Below are 13,577 nucleotides of genomic sequence, written 5' to 3' on the forward strand. Positions count from 1 at the left end.
CCAATGGATCCTGTGCAGTGAATGGGTGCCGTCAGAATGAGAGTCCAAACATCTGATAAAAACATCACAATAATCCATCAAGCACTGCTTACAACGAAAACCGCCCAAAACAGTTCTAAAAAATATGATGGTAAATTTTGATTGAGAGAATAGGAGATGGACTTTTTCACTGGAGGAAGCTTTATCATGGATTATGGACTGTTATTTTGGCCAGAAGTGTCAGTTTAAAGTTAAAACACCGTAATGATGGATTTGTTTATGACAAACACACAGCTTTTCGCTTCACAAGGTGTTAATTGATGGACTGGAGTCGTGTGGATTACTTGTGGATTATTGTGATGTTTTTCTGATGGCACCCATTCACTGTGATGTAATTACACAAGTGATGTAATGCTTAATTTCTCCAAATCTGTTCAGATGAAGAAACAAACTCATTTACATCTTGGATGGCCTGAGTGTAAGTGAATTTTCAGTACATTTTTATTTTGGGTGAACTATTTCTTTAATATCTAATGGTCATAAATGATTGAAATTTAAGTTCAATAAAAGTTGCTTTGTTACTCTTCAAAAGTGCCACAAATGATTTAATTAGAAATTCCTTAATAGTCTAAAATGAACATGATGTAATAAATACAAATTCAGTGCATTAATTTATATATAAAAAAAATCAGTGCAATAATTCAGTGCACACATGTTGCGCGCGAGGAGATATTGTGCAATCAGCTCCTGCGGATGAGCAGGAGATCACAAGATATGCAAGGTGTGTGTTCATTGAGCTAATCAGATAGCTAAATACCAGCTTGCATATTTATATAGGATTACATACACACATTTACAGTGTCTAAAACAACGCAAAGGAGAGAGCTGTCTCCTCTGGAGTGCTTAGATTGGAAACCAAACCCTGGATTTTAATATTTTGGCTCTACATTTACATCTTCGGGTCCAATTTGAAGATATTTCACATTAAAACAGGAATAAAACTCACATTATTTGAAAGGTAATATCCTTTTTTGCAACTTCAGTATATACATATATATAAAATTTTGCATTTGCAAAATAAAATTCAGCTGCTATAATATCAAGAGTGTGGCTAATTACATTTGTTCACCTATTTTGTTGCTTTGTGTCCTGCTCCTGTACTCAACTTTAGTTGAGCATCCATACGTCTTTATAATTCCAAATAATACCAGTAACACAATGCAGATATTTGCACCCTGAGATAATTTGCACTGAATAATTATCCAGTTGACTATATGAAATTAACAATTTTGATAATTATCCACGCATGAGTACAAGGGTGTAAATAGAATAGAGCGGTATTTGCTTTATAGTACATTACTATACGGGATGCAAACTATATATTAGTATTATATACAATACTATTTAGCACTGAAACAGGCCTTTAAATGTGGACCAAACAGTCAGACATATACTAAATATGTCTATATAAAACATGAATAATCTGAGGGATCAAAAAGGTAAAAATTTTCCAAAAAGTTTTCCAAATAATAATTATAATAAAAACATATACAAGAAATTATTAGAATTATTAATCTATAACAACAATAATAGAAATAATAATAGTTAAATTGATATTATTATAATAAATATAATAATTTAGAATAATTAAATATTACATTATCATTAATATTATCATATTAGAAATTACATGTTTAAAATGTATATATACATATATATAGATAGACAGAAAGACAGACAACAGATATATAGATGAGAAGACAGACAGACAGACAGAAGTACAGACAGACAGAAGTACAGACAGGCAGACACACGGACAGATGGACAGACAGACAGACAGACGGACAGAAGGAAAGACGGACGAACAGAAGGACAGAATGGCAGACAGACAGAAAGACGGACGGACAGAAGGACAGACAGACAGACAGACGGACAGACAGACAGACAGACAGAAGTACAGACAGACAGATGGACGGACAGAAGGACAGAATGACAGACAGACAGACGGACGGACAGAAGGACAGACAGACAGACAGACGGACAGACAGACAGACAGACGGACAGATGGACAGAAGGACAGACAGACAGACAGACGGACAGATGGACAGACGGACGAACAGAAGGACAGAATGACAGACAGACAGAAAGACGGACGGACAGAGACAGACGGACGGACGGACGGACAGACAGACAGACTGACAGAAGTACAGACAGACAGACGGACGGACAGACAGACAGAAGTACAGACAGACGGACGGACAGAAGGACGGGCAGACAGACAGAAGTACAGACAGACAGATGGACGGACAGAAGGACAGAATGACCGACAGACAGACGGACGGACAGAAAGACAGACGGACGGACAGAAGGACGGACAGACAGACAGAAGTACAGACAGACAGACGGACGGACAGACAGACAGACGGATGGACAGACAGACGGACGGACAGATAGATAGATAATCAGGTTGACTTGGTATTGGTGCACCAAATACAGTTTTATGTCATTTCTAAATGTTTAACAACAAAAAAAAGTCTCTGTCAAAATGAAATCTGCTGATCTGGCAATCACTTGCAAACAGTGCTCAATGTTAAAATCTGAAGGTTATAACTCAAATTTGAATGGTTGTTGCCTTCACAGATGTTTCCCTGGTCAGTAGTGTTTTCCCTGGAGCCGAAGGTTCCCGGCCAGCGTACTCCAGAGGAGCTGGTGACCAACACTTTTGGCGCTTTTCCACTGCATGGTACGGCACGGTACGGCTCCGGGCGGGTGCCTTTTTGGGGGTTTTCCACTGGGTACAGTACCTGGTACCTGGTACTTTTTTTAGTACCACCTCGGTTGAGGTTCCAAGTGAACCGTACCGTTACCAAAACGTGACGTGTAAACTCTGCTGATCACGGATTGGCCGGAGAGAATCGTCACTACCTGCGTCACTGAACTTGCGACACAAACACAACAGAACCGCTAGATTTAAATCAGCACAGCCGGCGAAGGATCGAACGCAACTGTTTTGAACAAGCGCACCTTTTTTTAACAACCAAAAAGTTTTGTTGTCTGTTGAGGAAGTACAGACGTTCCTCTCGTTGATAGCAGAGGAGCGGATCCAGCAAGAGCTTGATGGGGTGAGGCAGAATGAAAACGTTTTTCAGGAGTCGCGGCAGTAGAGGCGGCGCAACTATAAACGACACGTGAATAATCCCGCCCACTCTAAAGCGGTACTGAACTGCAGTGGAAACGCAAACCGAGCCGAGCCGTTCCATGCCGTACCGTACTGAGCCGTGCCGAGCCGAGTCGTACCACGCAGTGGAAAAGCGCCATTTGATGCTGGAGCTGGCCGAAACGGACCGAGCGAATCCAGCTGGAGAAGGCAGCAGAGACTCGCAGACGCCGCAACTCTTCCTCTGCAGACTACAGCTGGCTGGCCGGCCCTCAGCCACACGTCCCCTACGAGCTCACGCCAGGAGACGTGCTGGAACTGCAGGACCTCTGTGCACAGATCCCACCTCAACAGTGCGGCCCGGTCATTGTCAGGTGGGTATCAGTGTTTTTTAGTATCATTGAGATAATATTATCATTTTTATTAATAGTTTGAATTAGGTTTTAATAATTTCCATTTTCATTTTAAGTTTTGTTAAAATTTTTGTAATTTTTTGTAGTCTGTTTTTGTGATTTATATATATATATATAGTTTTTATTAAGTTTTAGGTTTTTCAGTACCCCAAGTAAAACTAAATGAAAATAAGAAATGTTTCCTTGGCAACTAGCTTAAGCTTAAATAAAACAAGATTTAGTAATGTTTTATTTAAGTTAATGTATTTAATGTTTTAATCTATTTTTATATGTGTATTTGTGTGTACATGTGGAATAAAATGTTTTAACTAACTTATTTCAGTTAGTTTATTTTAGTATCATGAATATATATATATACACATAGCCTATATACTATTAGAATATTAGAATTAGTAGTAAACAGAAATCGCTTGTTTTACAATTACAAAGAAATGGCAGGTAACACACTGAATTAAACATTACATTTTAAAGTAGAAAGACTAAGCAGAATTTTCTTGTAAATATTCACTCCAGTAATCTTTTTTACTTACTGTGATTATTTTAAACAATGTAAATGTACAATGAGTTATTTTTATATTTTCCTTTTTAATTTGTGTTACTTTTAGTCATTTTTTTTGTTTTTGTCGTCTGTATTATTTCATACAGTTTTAGTTTTAGTTATTTTAGTACATCAGGTTACCGGTAAACAAAACAAAAATGAGAAGTGTTTCCTTGGCAACTAGCTGAAAGTTTCCTTTTTTTCTTAATATTTTATTTTATTTCCATCAAGATTTATGTTATTTCAAGTAACAAAAATGTTTTATGCTGCTTTAGTTTTACTTAACCCTGGTAGGTATTGCCCAATAAGAGTTATAGTGACAGAGGTGAATCATGTAATATCTCTAAGATTTTGATGTTTGTTGTTTGTTTGAAAGGTTCAGGAAGCTATTGTCAGAGTTTGAGGCGGAGGTGCACGACGTCCCCAAACTGTTCCGGGGCGTCCTAAGAAACTGCCTGGATGAGCTTCAGGGAGACGCAGAGCTCGAGAATCGGGTGAACCGTTGGGAAAAACAGCGCAGCAAGAGCCTCTCCTTCGTCACGTTTCGATCCAAGTTCCGCACCCTGAACCGCGGGAAGGGAAGCTTCGGTGGTTCCCGCAACGACCTGCAAGAGGAAAACACATGGTCTGATGAAGACGAGGAAGCAGCCGCCATGCGCACCAGGAAGGGACGGAGCCTCAGCATGCCAGAGATCACTCCGCTTGAGCAGGCGGCTCAGAGATTAACGAAAGGAAGAGATGAAGAGAAAGACAGAGGAAAGAAGGATTCGAAAAGCTTAAGTTGGCAATGGAGGAGGAAAAAAAGAGGCGGCGGCAAAGAACAAGAGAAGGGAAGAAAATCCGATTCAAGGAGACATCTTGAAAGACTAAAGCTTATGCTTTCAGATTGCAAGACAAACACTGTTCATTTGTTAATCGAACCAAAGAACACTGGCCTAATCTTTTTTTTTTTTACTTTCTAACGTGTGCTTAAATATTTTGAATATTTGGATGTAAATATAAATATTTGGCATAAATGTGTGCATTTTCACAGCTCAATTTTTCTGTGATAGTGAAGCTCACAAAACTTGTCAAGAATATGTCCAGGTCATATTTCTGGAAAAAAAAAAAAAAGTGTTATAAAATAAGGGAACAAAATAACAAACAAAAAAAAAGTTAAAATAATATTTTTTAATCTGTAAATTGTACACTATTTTAAAGTAATGAATAAAATTTTTTTAACAAAATAATAATAAAACCCTCAAAATGTGAAATGTGCTGCTGAATTATTAAAACAATGTCAGTTTTCTTTTCATTTTGGTGCGACATATTCCATGTTTTGTGAGATTCACTCTACAAAAATTCTACAGCCGCAGCGACAAAAACAACATTAGCCATAATCAGTTTCTCAGATGTATTTTAATATGTACTGTTTGTCCTTACATAACAACAGTGTTCAGTTTATACAAGAGATGCAGACCATTCAGCTAAAAAAGCCTGGAAACAGGAGTCTTCATAAAAAGTGCTCATTAAATAATACACTGTACATCGTTCATGAGTTTGATTTGAGATAGTGTGGCATGTCTGGGAGAGAGAAAGTCTGTGATTTACCAAATTAGAGAGTTTGACCTCGAAAATGCTGCTTCTAAGTGAAGAAGACATCATCTCTGCCAGCTCCCTCTCCTGTTTCATTATTCACAGCATCACAGCACGAAGGAGCTGATCTTCAGTTCTTTGCGCAGATGGCCAATATGTTCATCAGGCCAAAGTTGCTCCTCACAAATGAAGGAAACGCACCCAGCGTTCAGTTCTCAGAGTACCGATCGGTTTCATCACCAGATGTTCAGACGTCATCTGCACTGGCCTGGAACGAAACACGTCCTGATGTAATGAATGAGCAGTTTATAGCTTTAGATCCGTCTGGAGTCTCTTTGGGCCTTTTAAACCGCACTGTGATCTTTTAAATTCTATAGTACTGTATAAAACACTGGTCTTCATTCGCACCTTGTTTATTCCTGCACGAAGCAAAATCATAAGACCAGGCAACTTCCTGTAACTCCTCCTTGTGTATTTGGCAGAATCAAACTCAAAAAAAAAAAAGAAGAAAAAAAGAAAATGAAACTGAAAGTCTCTAAACAGTATATAATATTACAGACCCCATATTTACAGGGGCTGCAATCAGAAGGCCTTAACACTAGAAAGGAGAATCTCATGAAAACGGTAAGAAAATGTCAGACTTATATTTCCCCACCCACAAAAGAAAATGTCTATTTTTAGGACCATTAAGATATTTTTATTTTATATATATATTTTTTTTTCTTTTTTTTTTCTTGCATTGTGTCATTATTTTAATGACAACTAAGCACATTTCCCCCCAAATTCCCATGAATGTAATGTGAAAGAAAAATATTCCATTTATACATTTATTTGTACATTTATTATCAGTACATTGGTAAGTATATAACACAGTAACATTTGTTGTACTGAATTTAATTTATACTATTATTAATAATTTAAAGATATAGATATAGCCTAATAATCATCAATATTATACAGCATTTTTTTCACATTACATATGAGAACTTGGGTTTTCATGAAAAAAAGTCATAATGGTCCTAAAAACACATCACTTTTGTATTAAAATATAATTAATTATAAAAATACAATTAATTATAAATAATTTTTCCTATCACTTTTTGGGGGTAAAATATGACTGATATTTCTTTGTGAGATTCACCCATAAGTGGCAAATAATTGCCCATTTTATTGCATATTTATTGCGTATTTTATGAGGAGAATCAGGTCACATTTTATTGTAAAAAAAAAATTATCGCTGATTACGGATAACACTGAGAAAAACCAACTAAACCAGTTTGGAGAATCAAACCACTTGGGAAAAAGCCTTCTCTTTTAATATGTGATTATTAATAAGAAACGAAGGCTCAAATATTAATGCAGATGTAGATGAAGCTTAAACAGAACAGAGTGAATCAGAACACCTCCTCTTTAAATACACAGTAAATCTCAGTTCCACCTTCATCAGCATCACCATCATCCTCCATCTCCCTCTAGTGTGAGAGAGTGAAAGTCGACAGTGACAGAATTAACATCAAGTTACTCGGACTAAAATCATCCCACCACTGAGCATCAGAACCCCCCCACGCCCTCCCCCCGGGAGCCAGAGTCCCCTGCGGCACGGTCCACTTGTGTTTTTGCACATTCGCCCATAAGTCCATAGCCTGTTCCTTCCTCCTTCAAACCCTTTGGCTCCGTTTTCATCCCACCTTACACTCAGGATCGTTCCTTCTCAGGCAAGGAAGACCACAAAGATGATGAAGAAGATGATGAGAACGAGGAATATCTTGATCATGAGCCAGCGATTGGAGGAGACGGACTGGAAGTACTTCAGTATCTCAGTGTGGGCCATTTCCACATTCAGCTGGGTGTCCTCCACATTGGCATCGATCCTGGTGTTCAACAGAAACAGACAACGAATATTTGCACACATCAACTTTTAGTCACAAATGCAAGTGAAACGCTCACACTGGCATTTATGCTGACTTAAAAAAAAAAAAATACTACTGCTACTGTAAGTGTTTGTGTGTGGTTTGTACAGCATGTCTCTGAAGCATGTACTGTACTGTTGAGTCTGGTTTTGGAGTATGCTAATCCTGTGGTGTGTATGCGTTTGTCTGACCTCTGAATCGTCTCTTCCTGCTCTTTGACCATGTGCGCCAACTGCTGAAAGATGGAACCCAACTCCACAATAGTGCTCTCGATGTTCTGCATGGTATCTGCTCGGCTCTGGATATATGAGTCCTACAAAAACATAACAAATGGACATTTGATGTTAAAATCAAACATTCAACATTTATCATACTCTCAAACCTTCAGCTACAAGCAGCAGCCTTAGACTGCAATCCATTCCTAATTTCCTGTGAGACTGATACCTGTTCATCGATGAGCTGCAGCTGCAGAGGGTTTGCTCTAGAGTCCATGTCGATGGCCACCTCTCCTCCCAGACTCCTGGACTCATCCTGCATCAGAACTGAGCTGTCTGCGACAGCCAAGAAATTGAAAACCATTAAATACAGAATAAAGACACCATGCGTGCATACAAAACCACAAATATGACAAGGTGAAAAATTCTGTTTTTCATATAAAAAAAATGAAATAAATTATAAAAAGAAATAGAATAGAACAGAAATAGATATACGTTTTCTAAAATTATTTATATAAAATGTATAGTTTATAATGTATATATTATAAAAAATAATATTTAAATAAATTATTATAATAATGATAATAAATACAACAAATAAGTTCAATTAAGGTGCAGCCTGGTCGTTAAAGGGATAGTTCACCCAAAAAAGAAAATTGTCATCAATTACTCACCCTAATGTCCTTCCAAACATGTAAGACCTTCGTTCATCTTCGGAACACAAATTAAGATATTTTTGACAAAATTCGAGCGCTTTCTGACCCTCCATATACAGCAAGGGTACTAAAGGTATTCTTGTTGCTTCATAAAATTACAGTTGAACCACTGATGTCACATGGACTATTTTGTCTATGTTCTTGGTACCTTTCTGGGCCTTGAACGTGGTAGTACCCTTGCTGTCTATGGAGGGTCAGAAAGCTCTCGGATTTCATCAAAAGTATCTTAATTTGTTTTCTGAAGATGAATGAAGGTCTTACAGGTTTGGAACGACATGAGGGTGAGTAATTAATGACAGAACTTTCATTTTTGCGAGAACTATCCCTTAAATACAAAAAAATCTCAAGAATCTCAAATATAAGGAAGTTTTAATTTGTTTACAATGTTTAGTCACTACATAACCATTATTTCATTGTGAGTGATCAATTTACTATGTAGAAAATATTTATACAGAATGAGTAAATGTGTCTAAAGGTTTTCTGCTGATGGCACTCGTAGTGAATGATTGTATTGGCACAGCCAAACACTATTTATTCTATAATATTAACTAGCAATAAAGCATAATAGCTTGACTCATTACTAAGAACGAACTGAAATTAAAAAGCAAAAGCTGGAACCTAAAGGGATAAATGTTCAGATGTGTGAACCACAAAATGAAAATAGCAGTACTAAAGATGTGACATACTGAAGTTATTGGCGACCAGAGGAGAGGCAGAGACAGGGGCCTGGGAGAAATGCTCTCTTCTGCTGCGCTGCTGCTTCAGATTCTAAACACACAACAGGAAAGATATGCCTCAGTTAAAACAATAAAATAACATTCACTCATTACAACTCAACTAAATGTTGTCTTCTTTTAAAACACAAGTTATTTAAACAAAAGAAAACTGACATGAAAATCAAAAGAAAGAGCAGGTGGTTTCATAGGACCGTGGTGAACAGTAAACATTGTGCATTTTTGCTTTGCTAAGGATCTGATCAAATATTTAAAAGCCTAACAACTGCTTGGCATGAAATTGATGATGTTATAAAAGTGTGGCACTGACCATTTAAAAAAAATAATAAATAAAATAAAATAAAAACCCTCACCTCTGTTCTCACTTCCAGGACTGACTTGAAATCGTTTGACATTGATGCCAGCTTGGACTGCAACACAAACATTTACAGATAAGACTGTTCCGCAGCAGGAAAATGAAAGGTGTGGTAGTCAAGTCATCTCATGTCAATCAAAATGAGATCAACCACCCCTACTGTCTACAGCTAGGGATATTTAAGATAATACTTCCTATAGAGTCTGGAAAATCTGTGCACTGCAGCAATATCAGATATAAGATTGTACCTGCAGGGAGACAACAATTGTGTTGGAATGTGTCTGGATGTGGCGGCCATTTTGCCCACTGCGGGATCGTACAAGGTCTTGCAGCTGCGCTATCTGCTTGTTCAGACTGTTGATATCCTGATGAGAGACACAGACGGCATATATCAGATCACTGCAAGAGGTTTGCTCTTACACAATATTGTAGTTAGCTGAAAGATTCTGGTAAACACAAATACCAACACACCTACAGGCAACTTCAAAGTCAATAAACTGAAATAAGCAAGAACTGAGATATATGGAGAATGACAACAGAGATGTCACTAACCTGTTTAATGATGTACGTTAGTTCCTCAATCTCCACTGCTTTATCATCGAACAAAGACTTCCTTTTGGCCACTAGGAGTGAGGGAAGAATAAAAGTTTATAATGACACCAGACCATACAGTGTAAGAAATCGATAACTCTAAGTCAATCATATTAGACCTTAAAGTAATCTAGGGGACTGCCAAATAACCATGGACAAGCATCAGAACAATTCTGTTAAAATACACATTCGTCCACCACCAATAAGAGTCTTGTTACTCACAAATTGTAAGCTTTTCAAGCTTGGCAAACGTGTTGTTCAAGTCTTTCCCAATTCTCCTGTTTCAGAGAGAAAAAAAAAACAAGGTTTCAGGGGGGTAAAGTTTTGAGGAAGCAAGACAAGGCACAGTTGCCCTGAAGCAAAAAAACACTGGGCAAAGACCAAATAAAAACATGGATATGCACTCTTACTTGGCCATAAGAGTGAAGTCACTACGCTGTTTAATGGCATTAATGGCAGGTTTAGTGTGAGTCCCATTCTGAAAAGACAGAGGAATTGTTTTTTACCAAAAATATAAAATTGTTGTTATTATGCACCAAAATCAACAGCATCTCAAAGATATCAGTTCAGCCAAAAATGAAAATTTGCTGAATTTTTTTTTATCAGAACAGATTTGGAGAAATTTAGCATTACAAACAGCTGATAAAAACATCACAACGGTGGGAATTGTGGATTATTGTGATGTTTTTATCAGCTGTTTGGACTCTCATTCTGACGGCACCCATTCACTGCAGAGGATCCATTGGTGAGCAAGTGATGTAATGCTAAATTTCTCTAAATCTGTTACAATAAAACAAACAAACAACAACAACACCTCATCTACATCTTGTATGGCCTGAAGGTGAATAAATTGAGCGAAGTGTAACATGAAAATCTAAAAATATAATGACACATTTTTTACTTCCATGAAACAGCAAAGGAGAACCTTCTGTTTTCAATGCAAAGAAAGTGTATGGTGGTTTATACTGCTTTTATATATCTTGCATAGTACCTTTTTGGAGTTTAGCAGTATAACTCACCATTTACTTTTGATGTATGTAAAGAAAAGCTCACATTCTGCCTAGTATAAATTGTGTTTAATGACAGAAAGAAATAGGTCAGTAAATCATGACAGAATGTTCCTTTTAAAAAAAACTTTCCTTCCAAACTATCCTTTTAAAAAAATTTAATGTAAAGTGTACTATAATTTATCCTATAAAATATGTAATATGCTTCACATCGTTTTAAGCATTTGTGAAAACTACTGCACAGTTCACTGAATATCCTTTGTATGACACCGTGTTTGCAGATGTATTTAATATTGTCATACCTGTAACTGTCTCCCCTGCAGTGACTTACAAGCCGACTGGAACTCAAGTGTGCGGTCCCGACACGTCATGATAATGCTGCAGAACCTCAGAACCTTCCCTAAACGATATCAGGATGTGTATGTGTGACAGTGAGTCTAAAGCAATCCAGCTGCTGTGAAACTCTCTGCTGGCGTCTTTATGAGGCCAAAGCAAACAATTCAGACTTCAGATGTCACTAAGAGCTTGGAAGAGGTGACTGTTCTTCAGCGACACCGCACATCATCTGAGGATCACAGAATGATTCAATCAATAACCTGAACTTTGATTGTCATTGCTGAGAAAAGACTAAACAATGTTTTAGAAAGCATTTAGACACTTAAAGGGACAGTTCACCCAAAAATGAAAATTCTGTCATTTACTCATCCTCAAGCTGTTCAAAACCAGAAAGAGTTTCTTTCTTCCGTTGAGCACAAAAGACTATATTCTGAAGATTTTTGGTAACCAAACAGCTGATGGTAGCCATTGACTTCCTTAGGTTTCTATCCCCCCATACTATGAAAGTCAATGGCCACCGTCAACATTTTATTATTGTTTGGTTTTGGTAAACAATGAAAGAAATTCCATTTTTGAGTGAACCATCCAAATACTCTTGTAATTGATAAAATATCAAAACAAATGGCTACAAATAATGCATTAACTTTTCCTAGAACTGATTTTCAACCACTTGGCGTCAAATATAATTCTCTAGGTACATGGCTGCTGTCTGTGAATCCAGATAAAATAAGTAAGATGTCACTCCCACATCCAGTAATACATGACAAACAGAAGATCTGCTTACATACTGATCCCAACACCTCAGCTTACCCTTCTTTATAATATCAATAAGGAAACCCACTCTAGACAATGTTTACAAGTAACCAGACCATCAGTCAGCTGAGCAGAGAGGTAAACTGAACTCACATGTTATCGGATAATATTCTGGCTTCACAGATAGACATTTAATAACACAAATCAATGAAAGACAACTCATTCTTCGCAAAGATATATTACAAGCTTTTACATACATGTTCTAAACACAAAGTCTATCCTTCAAAGTGTTTACAGGGTTGTTTATGTCTGTATAGCAACTGACACCGTCTTCAGTCCAGCAGTACGCAGTTCTTTGAGCGCTAATTGGCCCAAAACTCGACAATTTCTTTCTAAATTTTAACTATAAACACTTCAGATGAACCTTAAGCACTAGCTAACACATTCCTGACATGGTTTATAATCGTTTACTCACGGTTACCGTATCATTTCGTCGTTTTTTCCAGTATTCCCAGCTTGTCGATGTTACGGAGGTCGGGGTTTCACTTCCAGTCCTTACCGCTTCCGGTGTGCGTAACGTCACTGCCACGTCCACGATTGCGCACGCGCACTGTCACTTTCCGAAAGCGTGACTTGTGACGCAGATGATACATTTTGTGCGATATGCAGCAGGATTAGGGTCTTGAAACGTTAATTTCTAATTGCATATAATTTGAATATAATTAGAGTTTAGTTTTTACGTTTTCTAGTTTGTTTTCACAGTAGGCCTATACATTTATTTTTAGACTTGTTTCTTGTTTAAATGTTTTATAGCATGTTTACTCTTTTATGTTAAATCTAGTTTTAATATTCTTGGGGCTGCCATTTAACACGATGACTGTTTTTTAAATTAATTACCGGTAATTAATTAATGAAGTTCATGGATCTATCTATTGATGCTTTTAATACTCCCAACCACGGGACATCCGTGTTTATTATTTAATAATTAATTGAAACTAAAATAATTTATATTTAAAATAGTGCTGGAGCCATGGAAATACATTTTATTTTAGTTTTAGTTTGTCCTATTATTTTCCTTGTTATCTTTATTTAACAACAACAACAAAAAAATAAACATTTTAAAATAAAAAACAAATAATTTTATAAATAAATAAATTTTAAATAAAAAAGGTTTTGGTTTTTGTTAAAGTGCATTTTATGACGAATATTCGTGGTTTATAGACATTTATAAACAATTTTATTAGCAAATCTATTGACTGCAACATTTAAAGCACCACAACACCAGCAGATGTCGCCAA

General features: G+C 36.9%; 2 protein-coding genes across 3 annotated transcripts; one reads left to right on the plus strand and one right to left on the minus strand.

The window, feature by feature from the left end:
• The first annotated feature begins 825 nt into the window (after nucleotides 1-825).
• Nucleotides 826-5,222, plus strand: LOC107758498 (protein RD3-like). The gene is made up of 4 exons (XM_016576236.1): nucleotides 826-997; nucleotides 2,620-2,722; nucleotides 3,303-3,510; nucleotides 4,464-5,222. The coding sequence occupies exons 2-4, from the start codon at nucleotides 2,620-2,622 to the stop codon at nucleotides 5,047-5,049; spliced, it is 897 nt and encodes a 298-aa protein (XP_016431722.1). The 5' UTR covers nucleotides 826-997; the 3' UTR covers nucleotides 5,050-5,222.
• Nucleotides 5,223-7,022: 1,800 nt separating this feature from the next.
• On the minus strand, nucleotides 7,023-12,898 carry LOC107758516 (syntaxin-5-like). 2 transcript variants are annotated; one of them, XM_016576268.1, is made up of 11 exons: nucleotides 12,761-12,898; nucleotides 11,493-11,755; nucleotides 10,594-10,661; nucleotides 10,406-10,461; nucleotides 10,145-10,215; nucleotides 9,841-9,957; nucleotides 9,591-9,647; nucleotides 9,190-9,271; nucleotides 8,017-8,123; nucleotides 7,764-7,885; nucleotides 7,023-7,533 (listed from the first exon to the last, which is right to left on the minus strand). In XM_016576268.1, exons 2-11 carry the CDS (start codon nucleotides 11,559-11,561, stop codon nucleotides 7,374-7,376), a joined length of 909 nt encoding a protein of 302 aa, XP_016431754.1. In that variant the 5' UTR covers nucleotides 11,562-11,755; nucleotides 12,761-12,898; the 3' UTR covers nucleotides 7,023-7,373. The 2 variants fall into 2 exon arrangements, with proteins under 2 accessions (XP_016431754.1, XP_016431755.1); XM_016576269.1 differs by having other exon boundaries at nucleotides 12,755-12,898.
• Between the last annotated feature and the right edge of the window lie 679 nt (nucleotides 12,899-13,577).

The sequence above is a fragment of the Sinocyclocheilus rhinocerous genome, unplaced genomic scaffold (genome assembly GCF_001515625.1).
Source record: "Sinocyclocheilus rhinocerous isolate Xijiao unplaced genomic scaffold, SAMN03320098_v1.1 scaffold474, whole genome shotgun sequence".
NCBI classification, from domain to species: domain Eukaryota; kingdom Metazoa; phylum Chordata; class Actinopteri; order Cypriniformes; family Cyprinidae; genus Sinocyclocheilus; species Sinocyclocheilus rhinocerous.